Below are 19,972 nucleotides of genomic sequence, written 5' to 3'. Positions count from 1 at the left end.
ATTAAAAATAGCAACTTTCTGATCCCATCAGTGACTTCTTGTGTAAGGCATTTTTTGCAGTGAGAAATGCGAAAAGTAATATGAAATACAATCATTCTTTTTTGACGAATTAAAACCTTGAAAATTTCAAACCTTGAGTGATTTACGCGATTGCTTAGAGTAACTTTCTTTTGAGCTGAAAGGCGTTAAAATCGTCGGATAATAGTACAAACTTCCACTGATACTTGTGTCGATACTATGAAGAAACGGTAACCAATCAAGTTTGTCATTTCCTACCCATTTTATTACACCATGAGATGATACGAAATACATTATTGTTTTGTTGGAAATTTCATTTTTATTAAAGATTATTACATGCAATTGTACTCCAAATATTATACATCGATATCATTTTTTATGTCCTTGGTAATTGTTTTTTGAGAAAATTTCTTCATAACGATGCAAAACATAAAAACATTTTCTTATCGGCTAAGGAATTTATATACTTCTTACCTGAAAGTTGATTCATAAATATTCAAAAATCAAAATAAACTTATATGGATATTTTGTCGTAATTGCCAAACAATTCCTGTTCCGTCCTGTTAGCAGCGTTAAAAGAGAGTCATAGATGAATTAAACGAATAAATAGAAGTTACAGTTAGATTTTTTTATCTGTAAATGTTTGTTTTATTACAGAAAATTATTTTTTGTCAAGTGCTATCGTTAAAAATACAGTTTTTGAATATAATATGTCTTATTTGCTGATCTTCTATGTACAAGGACACTTTGTATTGTAATAATTTTAATCATTATTATGGTATTGCTTCCAATTATATAAAGCTGATTTTTTAAATCACAAAATACAATTATCGTCGTTCAAAAACAACGTCAAACTGGGGTGGCTCGTATGTGACCATGCAGAACACACCAACATTGAATGAAGGAAGGGGTTTTCCAGTGCGCGGAAGCACTTTTAACTTTTGTAATATTCCCGTTAGAAATACAAAAATATCCATTCTTGCAAGTTGTTCTCCCAGACAATGTCGAGGACCGATCGAAAACGGAATCACGTGATTAGAACTGATGAATTTTCCGTCACGGTCGAGAAATCTATCTGGTAGAAATTCTCTCGGATTTTTGAAATATTTGGGGTCGTAATGAACTGCCCAAATGTTCGGAACGATCTGTAATACAGATTTATAATATTAATGCTGAATCAATATGAATTTTTATTAATTAATTTCTTACTTGTGCGAGTGATGGTATAAACGAAGGGTTAACTCGATGAACTTAACCCTGTTGGCATTTCAGTTGAAAAATTATTTTGGAATTCAATGCGTGCGACCTAACCCGGGTTGATTTGAAATTGTTTAGGGAAAGACGAACGAAATAATTTTTTTTTAACTTATCGGTGGATACTTTTACGGAGTCTTGTTTTAGAAGAACTTATCATGAAAAAATTTCAGTTTTTGTTTAGAGAGTTTATAATATATGGGTGTAAAATTTTGTGGATTATTTGCCCTATTCTTTTCTACCAGGGAATTCCTACAAGCGATGTCAACATCTAACATTTAAACTAATTTGCTGTCGTGCAAGGATACTTTGCTGGTTATTTGCAAAAAGATTGCTGACAGCTCAACGTCGTAATGCAGTTCTATGAGTTGCAACTTAAAAATACATCTAAAAGCTATTTCCATAAATCGTCATATTTATCTTTTAAGGACGCTGTAATACAAACCGCAAAATAGTAATCAATATATTTGCAAAACCTACCGTCGTATTTATTGGAATATTGTATCCATTCAGCGTCGAATCTTCGTTCGTTTTATGAAAGGCACTTAGTGGGAATAGAGTCCTATGTCTCATCAGTTCTTGTATGAAGGCACAAGTGTAAGGCATTTCATGTCGATGTTTCATTGACGGGACTCCGTCTTCGCCTGTTAGATTAAAAGAAGAATGTTAGAGACAGTATTATAAAAAATTCAATTAAAATTAAATGATGACAAGAGAAATGCTGAAATATATATGAAAATACGTAAGGACAAGTGTTACTGACGGAAACGGTGACGTAATGAAAGTTTGTTCTATAATTTTTTATAAGGACTACAATAAAAACAAAAATAATTACAATGAGAATTTATCAAAGTGATTTTGAGATACAATTCGTGTCCAATATGGTTCATATAGTAAATTTTATTTAAATGTAATTAGGAATTACATCGGTTTCCTTGTAATAGGAACTATGTACATTCTCGTTATTCGAATTGAAATTAAACAACTGTATGCAAACTTATGAAGTTGTTGAATCGATTATGTATGTCTTGCTACACAAATCAATGCCATATTTATTCACTATATTCACTCATAGTGATAAACATGTCCTGGTACAAATTCTCCGAGAACAGTTTTCAGTCGTCGTACTCGCTTGGATGAGAGCTGAGCTCCTATTTGTTTACTGTAAGTGCTCTGAGTTGAAAAACGAGTGGAGATCGCCAAACTTGGAGATTCAAACGCTAATTTCAGAACTCCAAAGAATCTCAGTTATTGGCCTTGGCCGTTAAGAGTTCTTGTCACGTATACGCCACACTATCGATAACCACAAAGTACTATACTACTTTCAAATATATAAAATTAAATCTATATCTTACCAAAGGTTGTCAGAATTTCCCCTACAATTTTTTCTTGGCATTCTGGGTAAGAGACCAGAGCGAGGAAAGCCCACGACAAAGTGCTGCTAGTTGTGGCTGATCCCGCATTGAACAGGTCACGCACGTACCTGACCAGTTGGATTTTCTGAATTGAAAATAAAAATACAATTTGCTGATTCGAATAATTTATACAATTCATATTAAATAGGGTTTTTAATTACGAGAAAATTTGTAATAAAATTCGACTTCAACTCCAGTTCCGAACTAAAAAAATAATAAAAAAAATTATACGACTTATGCTATCCCTCACTTTGTTAAACTATTGTTAATGTATAGTAAAACTAATGTACTTTGAGTTTCCATGGAAAATCACAATTGATCATATCACTACTGAAAGACTGCAATTTCGAAATCTGAACTTCGGGAAGTATAAAATATACGACTCTCGACTCCGAATCTAACACCACGGCCCTGATATGAAATATCAAATTTTACATTGAAGACATCATCATCTTTTTCTCGTTTCTTCATTTCATTCAGAAAAGCATCAATAAAATCCCGGATGTCTGAATCATCAAAGTTCGAATCGTGTTCTTCTACAAATTCGCGTAGATATGCTAAAATATAATTTACTTTTGTCGTATCAATATTGAAGATGGACGAGAAAGCTAAAATATATAACCACTTAAGACTCAATGAAAGCAGTACTCACTGGAGTAGTTTACCATACCTTTAACATTATCGGTACCGGTAACCTCATAAAACTTCCGAGTTTCGAATAGCTAGAATCAGCCGTCACGCTTAGCGGATTAAGACCGTTTTCCCACAATTAAAAAGTAATACAGCGAAATTTTGGATCAAATATTAAATCTCATAGGATTCATAGAGAATTGAGGAAGAAATAAAAGTAATAGCCTTCCGACAAAATAATCAATCTTTCACCACTGAAAATTTAAAAACAATTGGTCCAGTATTCGTAAAGAAAAACGATATTGTAATGATGAAGAAAAACAACAAGAACAACAATGAAAATACTAAGACAATCCATAGGTCCACTACATGTCCTATAAATAAATATGGAAGATGATGTCTAGCATCGGTTATGATAAATGGGCGACTAATTTGTTGAGAATATATCGGATATTCTTACCTATAAAGCAATCTGCTTCATCAGAGGTAACTTTTACAACATTGCTGAACGGTGGGACAAAACGTAAAATTGGAGCCAAGCTAACCGTGGATAACATGCGAGAATGGGGATTGTCTTCAAAGCTGTTGGTATAAAAAAGTAAGCAAATTTCCAAATAACGAAATAGTATGTGGTTGAATTTGTGAGTCAGAGCTAGGATCTTCAGTAAGACTTAAGTTAAGTTAAAGATCGATATAACTTTAAAGTTTTGTTTTGGATTCAAATAGTGCCAGTGCTGTGATCAGGTATATTTCAATAGGTGATTATGTTTACATATCAATTAAAGAACTTGCTTCGAACAAAAAATCATGAAAAGCATCAAAATTCTTAAATATGACTTTGAGCAATATAGTACATCATAGCCATTTTCCAGTACCTTACCAGAATCGCATACACATACACAGCATACACAGCACGATTCGGGATATATTCATTTTTGTTATCAATGTAAAAGCATCTTTGACAGATTAAAATCTGGGATTTTACGCTAAAAATGTAAGGTAGCGTCCGGATGTAAGACCAAATTTTTTATAAATGATATTTCAAGGCTCACGTCAGTCGGTGTTCACTAACACATTTTTTACTAACGTATTTTTATCTGGTGTCAGTATATCTTCAGGATAACCTAAATATAGTAAATATTTCTTATTCGGGATGTCCGATTTTGCAGGATTTGTTTTCATAAAAAAGTCGCAAAATCACTGTACAATGAGAAGAAGAGCATGTGCTGAAATAAACTTACTTCTTTGTAAATATTTCGACCATATGCTTTAATTTACTTCCATGGTATTTGAGCCTTGTACCAAACACTATTCGACAAACGATATTGGATAATGCAAGATTTAATTTCATCTGGAAGAAACAAAGTAGTGATCCCAAAATAATTATGAATCAAAGGAGCGGCAATAACAATATTAAACTGTAGTTGAACACGGAGTTTTCTAACAAAAAAAATCGGTAGCCTAGCGTGTCGTAAAAATTTTCCATATTATATTAGCAAGTGTTTCTATGAATAAAAATAAAACAGCAAAGATTCTCAGTTGATATTGAAAAATTACAATAAGTATCACTACAAAAAGAGCAACTACAACAATTTGGCAAAATAATTTATATGTATGCCTTGTGTCCAGTAATTCATATGAATTGTTCAGGGCAACCCTCTTTATCAAAAGCGCTTGGAAGATATTCCAATTTTAGCTACTCCCGTAGTACGTGCAACAAGATGGCGGACACCGGAACGTAGTATGTGTATCAGGTAAGGGTTGGGCCATTATTTCAGTTACAAATACTACGAGAGTTACTTGGCTAGTGCCCGAACTCGTAATAGAACTAAAATATGGAAAATTGGAATATGGCCTAGCTCAAAACTGGTACACATACTATGTTCAGGTGTCCGCCATCCACGCTACGGTAGCATATATTTTTATATGTTGAAGTATTGAAATATTACATTAATACTCTCTCCGTTCCTCGTTGCCAAATTTTCAATCAAGAATTTCGTTTCTTCGACTACATTTGTTTCCATATTTTTCTTTCCCATCCCAATTCTGAAATAAACAATGTCAAAATATAAACTAATAAAATCGATAATATTTTAATCCAATGCACACCATGTCACTCAGTCAGTGCGTAGTAAATTAGGTAGGCAATGCGGAACATGAAAAATCCAAGTCTTTACTTAGCATCGGGAAATTGTACAGAGACTTGTTTAGATTGGATGCGTAACAAAACGCTAACACCATTGAAATACAAATTTACATATACTTTTATGAAGGTATGAAATAAAGGCGCTCCCGTATTATGTGAACTACGATGATGGGCAACAGAACGTAGTGTATGCGTACCAAGGTTAGGGTTAGGTCATAATTTTATTTCAATTTTTCTCATTTTAGTTCTATTACGAGATAGGAGAATAGCCAAGTGACTCCCGTAGTATTTGTAACTGAAACTATGGCCTAACCCGAACCTGACACATATACTACGTTCATGTGTCCGCCATCTTGGTTCACGTACTACAAGAGTACCGAAATAAATTAGGCTGGTGATTACAAGTTATAAACACCAAGGTATTTCCATAAATATAGTATAGTTCACTTGCACTTGCGAAAAACCTTTTTCAAAGTGGAAGCGTTAAAAACAATAAATATAAAAAAATAAGTGTTTGCAGATATGTTCATAAACTTTTAATATAAATTTATATTTTTATAATTTATTACTCTCTTAGTGTAACGTGGCCAAATTTCCTCAGAGCTTTCCATGTGGATCCATAATCCAGCGTCAAGAACCCGCGTCCTTTGGTTATCAACTCGAATGAAAGATTGTAGGGTCGCCCGGAAAATTTTTCTCCTTGTTTTACAAATGCCTACAACGAAAAAAAAACATTAATATTTGGTTTAATTAAAGAATTTGCATAAAGTTGTCATGAAGTAGGCATATTAGATGTTAGGTTTATTGGTTATTGTCAGAGCTTCCACACCGTCCTTGTTTTCAGATTTGTTATTTTGAGATTCATGCATTTTGTTATATTTGTATATATTCTTATCACTATTTTCTATAATATAGTAGACGCAGCTTGCTTTCCAGTGTTATAAAACAAATTACACGAGCGACGATTGCTCATAAAATTAATAGTGATAAATTTAGAAATTTTATTTCTGGACAGGTGGTTGGCAACAATTGTTTTAGAACATAAAAGTTTTTACTCGAGTTATTTTGAATCTTATGTTGATTTATTTGAATTGAGCTACATTTGAGATATTCTTTACAGACCTCGTTAATGGTGTCATAATCATTCAGAATGACCCAATCCTCTTGTCCAAATTGAACCGAGACAACTGATCCGTATTTCTCTTTCAATTTCATCAAAGTTTCTGCAGGATTCTTTGCCATGAACGGAATGTAACCAACAAGAGGCAGACCTCGAGGACCAGGTGGAAAGTTTTTTGGTTTCCTTTGTAAATAGCACCAAAATATGAAGGCTGCAAGCCCAGCTAAAACGCTTGGATATTCAAATAGTTCAGTCCACATCTTGTTTTCTAGTAATCTATATCTCTTTTGATTATAGATTATCAAAACCTGGATAAAATTCAAACGTGGGATATTAATGATATATATCTATTTCTAATAGATACGCATCAGGCATCAGGTAAGATAATATTTAAACTACTCTCTCTTCGTAAAATTTGACTCAATACTCATCCACTGATGTTTCTGTCAAGCGATCAATTTATTTATAAATATAAACGGCCCTGGGATCAAACGGGGTAGCAAAGGTTCACGCGAATTCTTTGAATGTCGTTCTAATCAGCGAACTTGTTTTTAAGATCATTTTTTATTTCGGCATGAGTTATATGAAATGAGAGAACGTATTGTTAGCAAGTTCTATACCAAAAACAACTTGTTTTAAAGCATTGAATCTCGATACTGTATAAAACCAAGTCTCTGCTCGATACTAACTCTACTATCACTACTGTTCATATAGTAGTTTCAGGTCTTCAAACATACCTAAAAATGAATAAATTTTAAAACCATTCGATTTTAAATTCTAATGCTCTACACACCATTTATAGTACATTGAATTAACCCAACAATGACTTTTAAAAATTCCTCGCAACAAATGCAGACGGAGACACGATATTGTTCAGCTTATGCAAGCTGGTATATTTGCTTATTCTGCTATGGCAGACATGCAAACAACAAGTGCAAACATGGCACATGAATTTATAACTCGAACCACAAAGAATAATCACTCAAGCACGATAAGCACTCAAGAAGTGTGTGTACCAATATCGAGGTAATAAATTATGTTCGCCTACATCAAGTTGTGTAAAGGGACTTAAACCTATGGGCAAGTGGTATATTCACTTGACTGACACAGACAGTCCCGAACTCGTAATAGAACTAAAATAGGAAACATCAGAATGAAATTATGCCTTAAGCTTAACCTGTGACACACACTACGGAAGTACCAAATAATCTATTGCTCGGATAGGTATAGACCAGTACATTATCCGCTTAACTTCGAAGATCAGGGGAGATCGCTGCTTGCTACGTTTTATGGATCAATGCGCAAAATGGAAATGGTCACATTAGTTTTGAATGTCTTTTGAATTGTAATACCCAAATAATCCAAGTTTATGAGACTGTACAACAAAACATGGCTATGGTTGTGATAAATCGATGAAACCTTCAAAACTGGGTATTCCCAGTAATCCCCATCTCATTCGTCTTATCCAACTAATAATTATGGCCGATGACGTTCAAATTTCAATATAAGTTTTCATATAGTTGCAATATAGAATTTGCTCATGTCTAGGGTTATTATGCAAATGAGATATATTGTCAAAATGTTGTCAAATTAGCTATTTGGCACTCTAATTTTATCATTGAATCTTAACACTCGTATTTTATCATCTCAATGAAAACGAATTAATGATGCCCTAGATCCGTCATAAAAATGTTGAGTATTGGACAATCTTGGACAACTAATCATCACGAGAAGTCGTTATTTATCAGTGTAACAAAATTTTAAAATCCTAACATAAATTTTAATACATAACGTTACGCAACATAAAATGAAAAATATTTACTTATAATTTTATCCAAAAATTCTAGATTTTTTTTTTGTAGATAGAAAATTCAAATTTGTCACGTTAAACTGAATTTTAAATAGGAATTTGGTAATTTTGTCTAGAGAGAAGCGCTAGTTTTTTCTACATATTGGACGGGAAAGTTTCGCGCCCTCGATAAATGAATTGACGATGATACTTATTACTTATTCAAAACGTCATGAGCATCTAACAAAATTAAAATTACTAGCAAAGTAATAACATTAAATTGAGATTATTATATTTACTATACAGAGAAAGTCATTCAACTCAATTAACATAATTGATCTCAAAATTTGTTCCAATATTAAAAAAAAGCAAAAAAAAAACTTTTACACCAAACCCAACAGCACAAATAAAATCAAAGTAGTTTTAGTTTGGATCTTATCAACTACTAAATACAAACAATGAATGAATCGAAAAAAAAAATCTAAATCCATGCTAATTGTCCAGTTTATGTGTTTTTTGGAATTTGAGTCAGGTTGTTCAACTCTTGTTTAAATCAAGTCTGCCTAACTATTTCTGCAAAATATCGCACAACATGGAGACTGTTTGTACATTTAAAATCATCAATTATTTTGATATAAGTTGTTTATTCGTGCAATGTCGTGGTTTGAAATAAAAGCCTCAAATCTGAAAATATGAATGCTCACGGAATAAATGATGACAAAATACAATGAGTCGACATTTAGTCGCAAATAATTATCGCGAGTATTCTTCTAGGTTCATACAACCGATCGATCGTAAAAAAAAAAATTAGAGCTCATATGTAAAGCATCCTAGATTACTGAAGCTAGAGTTATAAAAAAAATATTATTAATGTTTGTGAAGTAATTGGGTAATTCACTAAATATTTTTTGGGTCACCCAATACTTCAACGATATAAACTAAATGAATAAAACAAAAGGTTATTGAGTCGGATATTTTTTCATTGGTTGTTACTAATTCATGAGGGTTACAATCTTACTCCATTTGTATAGGTATTCGATTTCAGTTGGGTATTTTCAAACATTTTTTTTTTCATTTTGATTTCATGCGTTTTGCATTGAAGATTTGCGGTAATTTTTGGGTAGCTTCTGGAATTGCTGCAATTACTTTGCAGTTTGCTAAGCTTTTTATACTTTTTACTAAACCAGTGGGAATTAAGGCACCCCCGTAGTGTGTGTACCAGATTAGGTTTAGGCCCTAAGTTTATTCTGATTTTTCTTATTTTAGTTCTATTACGAGTTAGAGATGTGTCTGTGTTAGCCAAGTGAATATACCCACTGCCCATAGGCTACAGTCGCTTTACATAACTTGATGTAAAGTAGGCGAATAAAATTTGTTTCCTCCATATTGGTACACACACTTCTGCAGCGCCGTAATTAGTTTAAAGAAAAATGAACAACGTTACAGATTTCAATATCCAACAACATATTTATATATTTCTGACATCTTGCACCATGAAATTATTTATTTAAATATAATTGTGATTTATAAAATATTAATATTTATTAGGTTTAGCAGTAAATCGTTTTGCTGCAAAAAGCAAAGTTTGGAAGGTATTGCAACACGAAACATATTCAGAACCTCAATAAGCCCTTGTTGAGGGCCCGGCAAGGACGGATGTCAACAACTAATAACACATGTTAGTTTGACGTCTGCAAAATGTAGTGCATAAATTCGCGTGAAGGTAAATGTTGAAAAAAGATTTATTTAGTCTACTTGCACCCATGTTTACATGAATGTGTACAGTTTATTTCCAAATGCCAAAATCTGTGACCAATTTTGATTTCTCAATAAACTGTTGGAATGCCATTTCATGATACAATAATCAGTTTTATATACTACCAAAAGGAATTTACTTGTTATTGAATACCGAATTATATGTTTGAATTTGTTTATCATCGGAGCTTTCCTTATTGTTAATTTTATCTAAGTGGCAGTTAAAACACTTTTTCCAGTTTTTTCAAAGTCACTTTGGAGCCAAACTTTCGATTTAATCCTAGAACTAAAATAAGGAAAATCGGAATAAAATTATGATTTAAGCCTATCTGGTACACACAGTGCGATAGTACCAAATAATATATTGCTACGTTACGTGTGGACCAGACATTAGCAGCTTAACTTCCAAGATTAGGTGAAATCATTGCTTCCAAAGTTTTATGGATCAATGCGCAGGAATGAAATGGTCACATTTGTGTTGGATGTCTTTTTATTTCCAGAACCTACAAAACCTACAAAACTGTGTTTTCCCTAATTCCCATCTCATCCGTACTATCCAACTAATAACAATGGGCGATGTCGTTAAAATTCCAATATCAGTTTTCAAATAGTTCAATAATTTAATATTATTAGATGTATTATTGGATTCCATGAGAATGATGGCCAAAATCCTCCATGAAAATGTTGCTCAAATTTGATACCTAACCGTCACGAGAGGTCGCTATTTATCATTCACAAAAAGTAATGTAATGTTGCACAATTTCAAATGACAAATATATTTTTTTGCAAATGAAACATTTAATACTTTTTACATTACTTCCCATTTCAATTTTAATTTTTTTCAACAGAAAAAGTGCCAGTTTCTTTTATATATTGAACAGGATAGTTACTTGCACTCGATAAACGAATTTACAGTAAAACTAAAATCCTTAAAATATTCCTCAAAACGTCAATAGCATCTTACAAAGCAATAGCAGTAAATTGATATCAAGATATTTAATGTTTAGAAAAAATCATTAAACTCAATCAAAATAAATGACCTCAAAATTTATTCAAGTATTTAGCTCAAGGTCATATCTAAAATCAAGAATTAGCTTTAGTTTGGCTTTTATCAACTACTAAATACTAACAATAGATTGATTGAAAAACAAAAATTAAAATTCTATGCAAATTGTCAAGATTATATGTGAATACTAACAATGAGTAATGTTGTTCAATTCTTGTTTAAAACAAGTTTGCATCACTATTTTTGCAAAACATCGAAGAACATGACGGCTATTTGAAGGTTCAAAATTAGTAATTATCTTATTTTGAATTGTTCATTCGTGCATTGTCGTGGTTTAACAACAATTCCTATATAAAAAAAGTATTTGAACACTTTGAAAGTATGGATGGTTAAAGAAAAATTGCTAACAAAATACAATGTGTCGACATTTAGTCGCATATCTTATTATAGGAATTATTTTCGTACGTATTATCCAATCGATCGATCGTGAAATTTAAAAACAAAACGGACCTGATTAGGCCATATAAAATATATTCCATAGAAAAAATCCCCTTTTTTGCAAACAATTCAAGATTACTGAATTTATACACTAACAAAAGTTTGAGTTATAAGTCAATTTTCTTCATTTTTGTTGTTATAATTAGGAAATTTATGGATTCTGTTTTCTTTGGGGTCACTCCATACTTCAACGACATAAATTAGGTAAATAAAGCAAAGGGTTGCTGAGTCGTGAACTTCGACTTTATTTGTTACGAATTCATGATGGTATCAATAGTATTTACAATACTCGTAAATGTACTCGATTCCATTTCGTTTTGAAACATTTTGATTTCATTTTGATTCTATGTATTTGCAATAACTAAGTTTCGTTTGATTTTGAATGAGCCACATTACATATTTCAATTTCCAACAACATAGTTATATTTTCTGACTTCATACACCATGATATTAGTTAATTAAATAAAATTGGTATTTATAAATTATTGATATGTATCAAGTTTTGCTGTAAGAAGTTTTGCTGCAAAAAAAAATGTAGGTATTGCAACACAGAACATTACTTTGTTTGGAAAATTGTTCAGAACTTGTTGACGGCCCGGCAAGGGCGGAGGTCAACAGTTAATCACATATGTTAGTTTGACGTCTGCAAAATGTAGTGCATTAATTTGCGTTGACGGTAAATGCTGAAAACATATTTATTTAGTCTACTTGCATCCATGTTTACATAAATATGTACAGTTTATTGCCAAATTCCAAAATTTGACCTGTTTTGATTTCTCAAAAAATTGTTGGAATGTCATTTCATGATACAACTATCAATTTTATATACTACCTAAGGGAATTTATTTTTTAATGAATACCGAATCATACATCTGAATTCGTTTATCACCGGAGCTTTCTTCAATGTCAATTTTATCTAAGTGAAACACCAGTTATTTCAAAGTCAAAGTTAAACTTTTGTAAATAAAATATTCATAATTTTCATACAGTGAAATATATACATTTGAAACCACATCAAACAAATCACAAGTTGTGGAGTAATTAAAATTCAAGTTCTGTTTTGCTCAGGGTAATGAAAGAATAAAGCAAGTGGACGAATGTAGGAATTTAAAAATAAGACTATTTAAAAGAATATAAAAAATTTCTGCTGGTAAAGCTGCTGGTATCTAACTAGTCAGAGATTGGAGCAATATTCATCACTGATTTTAATGAAAAGTTACAGGATTCTAGGAATCTGTGATAAACGTTTACTAAATTGTTCAAGTTACGACCCTCTGGACTAAAGCATCCGATTTATAATGTTCTTATGTACAAGATATATATCGCAAGTCATTTAGCGTCTTTCAAAAATAACTTCAAAATCACGCGGTTGGTAAGTGACTAGGCTGAAACCACCGTCATGGAAGGACGGGAGGGGTTTCTTTGGGTCGGGCAAAACCTTCAGCTTTTGAACTATTCCAGTTAGAAAGATGAAAATCTCCATCTTGGCCAGTTGTATTCCTAGGCAACTTCTAGGGCCGATTGAAAAGGGGATCACGTGATTTGATTTGACGAATTTTCCGTCACGGTCGAGAAATCTCTCAGGTCGAAATTCTTCCGGGTTTTCGAAGTGTTTGGGATCAAAATGCACAGCCCATAGATTGGGAGCGACCTGAAAAATTAATAATAAGTTCAATATAAGTCACTAACGATTGACAAGCTTATTTCATGTATAAATAGTTTTTGTTGTAATTGTTTCAACGTTACAATTATATTTTCTATTTCACCAATTTTATATTCTATATTCTAAATGTGGTTTTTATTTATATTTCGTAGAATTTTATCAAAGCAAGACCTTTAGCAGTCAATAAAATGCGAAATTATACACATATAATAGTTGTTCATCATTTACATCATCTGCCAAATATTTTACAAAAAATTTTCATTGTACGCAGTTGATTGGTTCCACTGTTCTGTATAATATTTGTTGCCAACTTGAATATCACGAGACTTATTCTAAGATTTAAATTCAGCAACCACATCATTTGCGTGCATAGCATCATTAATGTAGTCTTTTTGAGGTAAACACTTTTGAAGGAATTTTTTTATCCACTACATACCGTCGTGTTTTTAGGAATTGTGTATCCATCAAGAGTCGCTTCTTCGTTGGTCTTGTGATATACACTCAATGGGGCTAACGTTCGATGTCTCATTAATTCATGTATGAAAGCACATGTATAAGGCATTTCATTTTGATGTTTCATACTTGGTACACCGTCTTCACCTGTTGAATGATGGTGAAATTTTGTTTAGTATTAAAATAAGCAAACACTATTTAACAAATGATAATTTTCATAATTATTCCGCCAGTTCATCATTTTATTGTTTTCTATTCTAGATTTCTTTCTCACATTTGTTTTCGATTAAGTAGATAAACTAAATTAAGACCCTCGATAAAAAGATTGCCATAAGATATTGCCTCAATCTTCGATTTCAAGATAAAGTATTTGAATACGAAGCATGAGTACTAGGTACTAAAGCAATTTATTAAAGATCAAAAAGTTTAGAATACCATTCCGTTAACATTGGTAGGGTAATATCTCAATAAGTATTTGTCCGTTCCTTATAATCGTAGCTATGATAAATTAATGTTCGAATGAATTTCACATTAAATTTTAATGGAATTTTTGAATTTAAATGAACACAATCTGTGATTAAATGGAAAATTTGGCTAAAAGTTTTTCTTCCTACCCAGTGTTTTCATAACTTCATCTGCTATTCGTTCTTGGCGTTCTGGATAATTTCCAAAGCACAACAGTGCCCATGCTAAGGTTGTGCTTGTTGTTTCTGATCCAGCGTCAAAAAGATCTCGAATGAATTGAATGAGCATTTGTTTCTAAATATAATATTTAAAAACTAGTGATTGTTGGTAATATGTTTGGACTATATATTATATGAAAGAATATACAAATAAAATTTTAAACGATCGATCAGATTTTTTTAAGTCAGTCATGACAAGTTTGGTGTTTCGAGAAAGAAATTTTCTTGCATCATGAACCAATCTAATTGAGATTACATTTACGCAAAAATATTTTTAAGTTTTTTCATGCTCAAATCTTAAATTTCAAACAAATATATATAAATATTTTTCTTTGGTATTTTCATCAATCACCGATCGGCCGTAGATAAAGATTCGAGCAAACAAATGACGAATGTTTTTATTAGAATACTTGAATTAGAGCGAACACAACTCACATTGAAGCTTTTATTGTTCGTTTTGCTTCTTTTCATCTCAACTAGAAAGGCATCAATGAAGTCATGAATGTCGTTTTCGTCAAAGTTGGATTCGTGCTTCTCGACTATCTCACGTAAGTAACCTAAAACCACACAATGTGTTAAATTCGGTGCGATGTCCTAAGACTGTAGGCTTTCGACTAAACTAAGTTGGTATTTTAGATCGAAAATCTGGGAATCAAATCCCGTTTCCATCACCTCACCCAGGGTGTAAGAAATTTTGTGGACAATTTCAAACCGGAAGGTTTTGGTTCTTTTAGAATAAACTAGCTCAATACTTAGCAGTGAATGATTGTACCGTATACCTTGAATAAAAGGTCGTATAAAACAACTCAGTTTTGCCATATTAATAGGTAATTTATCTGCTCTTTCACAGTTTATTACAATATTTCAGTGTCTGGATATAACAACAATTTATACCAAAAATAAAGAACAAGTCTCGCACATTTTCGTGTATGTCAAAATTATAGGTAGTGTACAATCCTATACATGTGGGACGAGTGACAAGCTCAACCGTGTTTCAGTGAATTCCGTTGATCACAAATTGTCCACTAAATTGTGAAGAACCGAGTGAATGCTAGATCAACGTTTGAATTCAAGATGCAAATAGAATTATTTCAACCAAATACTAAAATATATCTTACCTAACATACTGTTTGAATCATCTTTGGTAATCTTTGCAACTCCTTTGAATGGCGGGAAGAATCGTAACAGTGGGGCCAATGACAACGCTGTCAAGAGTTTGGAATGCGTTGTGTTTTCGGCACTGTAGATGTAATAATTACAGTATTACCGGGGTGTAATAAATTTGATAGGCGATGTTGCATATATATAATAAATCTTACTGCTAAAATAGGGGCCCCGGACTTAGCAGTGACTGCTAGTAGAGGGATGTTTTTTGCGTTGTATTTAGTAGTTCCCCGCATATCAATGGATACTATCATATTTTTATCGTTCTTCATTGTTAAAAATTAGTTATATGAACATGTATGTGAAAATTCGCACAAATCATGGTCACGCACACACTATCGGAGATATTATGCATCGATCTCTGAAAGTTACGGGCGATCACTTTAGTACCAAAGTTATAAGACTATAAATACTTAGAGCGAAATATATGTATAAACTATATATATAAATAAAGAACTATGTAAGCTTAGGAAGTCTGACCTTGGTCAGACGAAACGTTACAGAAATATATTTGTGTTAGTGTGAAGTAAGACTCTTGAATCACTTTTAAGAGAATTAATTTGGCATTTTATATTTCTAACTACATTTTTCCACCATTTGAACATATCATCTTCTTATTTATGTTAATTTTAGATCAGGAATGTCATTTGTATTGGTAAAGTTTACAACTTTAAGAACTTCCGGGGTTCCCGGCAGGTCATATAGATCGGCATGAATTCAAAATTACCTGATCAACACTAAACGTTACATTAGCGCAATGGCCAAGCGTACAATGCGACAGACTTTGCTATGTTGGCAGCACATGTAATATCTCACGCGTTAAATTCTCATCCCTGCTCCCCACCCGGATTGTAATAGATTGGAAATCCTATGACGGAATCATATGATAGCAGCTCATAACTTATCAATGAATTTCAGTTTGCGGACATTTTGAGGCAAATGACGTGGATGTAAAAAAATCCGAAATTTACAACAAAAATTATATAAACAAAATTAGTATAAACTTACTATTTCTGAACGATTTCCAGCATGTGATTGAATTTTTTGTCATTATATTCAAACCTCGAACCTAATATGACTCGGCAAATAATATTTGACACAGCTAGAAATAGCTTCGCCTAAAATATAAACAAGAAAATTGAATACAAATTTAAAGGAAGAAAGTGAGTGATGCTCACATATTGGAACACGATGACTCACATCGTTTTAAAAATATTATACTAGATTAAAGGTATTGTTTAATTGATATCTCGTTTTTGTAGTACTTTTTGATAAGTAAGATAATCGTTTTGAAAATTGAATTCAAATGACCAAATAGTGACTCCAACTTTTATATTTTATTAAATTAAAAAAGAATTTTGATTGACTATTATCAACATTCATTTATCAAAAAAAATCAAATTCACATTTATTTCCTACATTTTATCATATTTATCAAGGATTAAGTATGACAATAGTATCATACATGCAATCTTTGTCCGTTTTTACTTGTCAAATTTTCTATTAGAAAAGGTGTTTCTTCGATAACATTTGCCTCCATTCCTTTCTTGCCGACACCAAATCTGAATTTTTTTTCATAGTGAACTGCTTATGTTCGGAAGACAGATTTTGATTTATTAGAAAGGGTCTTATCCCTCTCATTTATTCACTTTTTGGGGAGACCGATGTCTAGCTGCTTTTCGGCGGGATACCGGTGAACATAAATCGGCAAAATTAGCGATTTATGCGATCACTGTTTTTAACTTTGTTAAAGCGTTAACTTGATTTGGTCTCAATCGCAGATTAAAATATATCGGTTTCAATTTACTCCCCACAAGTTGGGATCAGTTTGCAAAAATGTGGGTAAGCCATGGTGAACCGAAAAACTGCAGCCCCAATGAAATATTGAACTTCATTTTTCAGGAATGAGTGTGGGATTACATAATCAGAATCAAAAGCGTGAGAAAATGTCATGTAAAAATCAGTCGTGAAAATGAAAGACGTGTAATGTCATGTAAAAATCAGTCGAAAATTGTTCTACAATAATAGTTTGTATAAATATTTACCCTTTTAAAGTCATCAATCCAAACTTATGCAACTCTTTCCAAATAGATCCAAAATCTCTAGTGACTAGAGCACGACCTGTTGTTATAAGATCAAAAACATAATTTTCTGGACGTCCAGAAAATTTATCTCCTTGTTTCACGAGTGCCTGTAAAAAGAAAGTGAATTATAATTTACAAACGTCATACTACTCGTTTCGACATATTCAAAATAATCCCATTTACCGACGTTGTTTGCATGTAGTTCGAACTTTCAATTTTTAATCTGCGTTCAAATAAAACAAATACTGTCAATTCTTACCTCGTTAATAGTGTCGAAGTCATTCAATATAACCCAATCATCTCGCCCCATTTGTACAGACATCACAGATCCATATTTTTCCTTCAATTGTCGCAAAGTTTCTCCGGGATTTATTCCAATGAATGGGATATACCCGACAATTGGAAGTCCATAAGGACCAGGTGGGAAACCCTTTGGTCTTTTCATCATATAGAAGCAGAATATAAAGGTCGAAACACCAACAAAACTCGTAGCGTAATCGAAAGAGGCAGTCCAAGACATATTTTCGTTTTCGTTAAGATAACGTCAATCCTTCGATAAAATATACGATATATTCTATGAACAAAGGTAAAACTTAAATATATATAAAGCAAATAGTCGCGTTTCGTAACAGTACGATAAGGCCTGAAAGCCCCGAATAGTTCATAAGATCGGCAGACAATCAATAGGTAGAGGACGACAGTATCACTACGTAGTCAAACTAATTATCATTTCTGCATTGTCGGAGAAATATACAGTTCTAGAGAAATACATACAATCCATGTGAATTAAAAATCTCCAACGTATTGCCTTAAGTATGTCTTAGTTGAATATCATACTAATCAGGTTCAAAGCGCAAGTCATTACACTTTCACACATAAGTATAAATTTGTTATACGTTGTTTCCTCTGAGTCTGCGATATATAAGTTCAATGCAAACGTTTTATATAATTTTACGAATCGCTAAATTAAATAACTTTATTAATTTTTTTTTTTGTGACGACAAATAAACGATTGACTGACTGAGTATATTGTGTGCGTTATTTGGTCTGCCTCGAATATACACGGTTCAAATTTTCGTAAATATTTGTTCAATACATGTTTTAAAACTTTGCTCGACATTTACGATATAAGTATAGTCTGACGTGAAAATGCTGAAACGCACAATAAACATTTTTCTCAAATTGTTAAAGATTGAAATCGGCAAGCACCTTCCAAAATTTAACGAGAATATCGGTCAGAGACCGAAGATTTATCGATCGAAAGTTAGGGGATCCCACCAAAAAAGCGCTCTTACTCCATAATGACACCTTGTGTACCATCACTAATTAATTAATAACTCGCTAATTATACGACATAATTCATTCAAAATCAAAAGGCTTCTGGTCCGACATATGATGAATGCACATGCAAAATCTGGAGCAGATTCAATCTCGCTTTAGTGAGATATCGCGTGCATACATACATACATACATACATACATACATACATACATACATACATACATACATACATACATACATACATACATACATACATACATACATACATACATACATACATACATACATACATACATACATACATACATACATACATACATACATACATACATACATACATACATACATACAACACACACGAACGCACGCACGCACGCACGCAGACAGACAGACAGACAGACAGACAGACAGACAGACAGACAGACAGACAGACAGACAGACAGACAGACAGACAGACAGACAGACAGACAGACAGACAGACAGACAGACAGACAGACAGACAGACAGACAGACAGACAGACAGACAGACAGACAGACAGACAGACAGACAGACAGACAGACAGACAGACAGACAGACAGACAGACAGACAGACAGACAGACAGACAGACAGACAGACAGACAGACAGACAGACAGACAGACAGACAGACAGACAAATACCTAGCAACATACTTACCAATTAAAATTGATAAGTAATAAAGTAGCGTTCCTTAGAAATACGGATTATGGTATATCTTTTATGCGTGCTCACGTCATGACGGCTTACGACTCATAGACCATGTTGATTGTACATGAAAACGTGTACTACATAAGAATAACTCGATATAGTTTATAACATGAATCACGTGATATCGTAATATGATAATAATGAATAAGTTTCAATTGATGCAGATAGAATTTGCGTAATGCGCTATTTACTTTCGTTTCATTCTACTTTATGTACTGCCCCCTTGCGTGAATATAAACGCTCTCGTTGACTTTTAGGATTACGTCATTTCTTACAGTGATATCTAG

At 32.7% G+C, this 19,972-nt stretch overlaps 2 protein-coding genes across 2 annotated transcripts; both read right to left on the bottom strand.

Moving 5' to 3' along the window:
- Positions 1–828: 828 nt before the first annotated feature.
- Positions 829–6,895, bottom strand: LOC120335017 (cytochrome P450 2U1-like). The gene is made up of 9 exons (XM_039402524.2): positions 6,586–6,895; positions 6,033–6,178; positions 5,267–5,363; positions 4,559–4,668; positions 3,778–3,899; positions 3,123–3,244; positions 2,628–2,772; positions 1,753–1,916; positions 829–1,163 (listed from the first exon to the last, which is right to left on the bottom strand). Exons 1-9 carry the CDS (start codon positions 6,841–6,843, stop codon positions 846–848), a joined length of 1,482 nt encoding a protein of 493 aa, XP_039258458.2. The 5' UTR covers positions 6,844–6,895; the 3' UTR covers positions 829–845.
- Positions 6,896–11,108: 4,213 nt separating this feature from the next.
- Positions 11,109–18,248, bottom strand: LOC120326694 (cytochrome P450 2U1-like). Its single transcript, XM_078113289.1, has 9 exons — positions 17,938–18,248; positions 17,640–17,785; positions 17,060–17,156; positions 16,603–16,712; positions 15,549–15,670; positions 14,866–14,987; positions 14,362–14,506; positions 13,731–13,894; positions 11,109–13,282 (listed from the first exon to the last, which is right to left on the bottom strand). Exons 1-9 carry the CDS (start codon positions 18,196–18,198, stop codon positions 12,965–12,967), a joined length of 1,485 nt encoding a protein of 494 aa, XP_077969415.1. The 5' UTR covers positions 18,199–18,248; the 3' UTR covers positions 11,109–12,964.
- Between the last annotated feature and the right edge of the window lie 1,724 nt (positions 18,249–19,972).

The sequence above is a fragment of the Styela clava genome, chromosome 1 (genome assembly GCF_964204865.1).
Source record: "Styela clava chromosome 1, kaStyClav1.hap1.2, whole genome shotgun sequence".
Lineage (NCBI taxonomy): Eukaryota > Metazoa > Chordata > Ascidiacea > Stolidobranchia > Styelidae > Styela > Styela clava.
The sequence above is the reverse complement of the archived record's forward strand: the minus strand, read 5'-3'. Positions and strand labels throughout refer to the sequence as shown.

What these genes read in the sequence shown, in the direction of transcription:
- LOC120326694 (XM_078113289.1), bottom strand. Translation starts at nt 18,198, where the DNA reads ATGTCTTGGACTGCCTCTTTCGATTACGCTACGAGTTTTGTTGGTGTT. An exon ending in ACTTCGACACTATTAACGAG is followed by an intron (nt 17,786 to 17,937) that starts GTAAGAATTGAC and finishes TTCTTTTTACAG; the next exon opens with GCACTCGTGAAACAAGGAGA. An exon ending in CTGGAAATCGTTCAGAAATA is followed by an intron (nt 15,671 to 16,602) that starts GTAAGTTTATAC and finishes TTACATCTACAG; the next exon opens with TGCCGAAAACACAACGCATT.
- LOC120335017 (XM_039402524.2), bottom strand. Translation starts at nt 6,843, where the DNA reads ATGTGGACTGAACTATTTGAATATCCAAGCGTTTTAGCTGGGCTTGCA. An exon ending in GGCCACGTTACACTAAGAGA is followed by an intron (nt 5,364 to 6,032) that starts GTAATAAATTAT and finishes TGTTTATTTCAG; the next exon opens with AATTGGGATGGGAAAGAAAA. An exon ending in GGAAATTCTGACAACCTTTG is followed by an intron (nt 1,917 to 2,627) that starts GTAAGATATAGA and finishes TTAATCTAACAG; the next exon opens with GCGAAGACGGAGTCCCGTCA.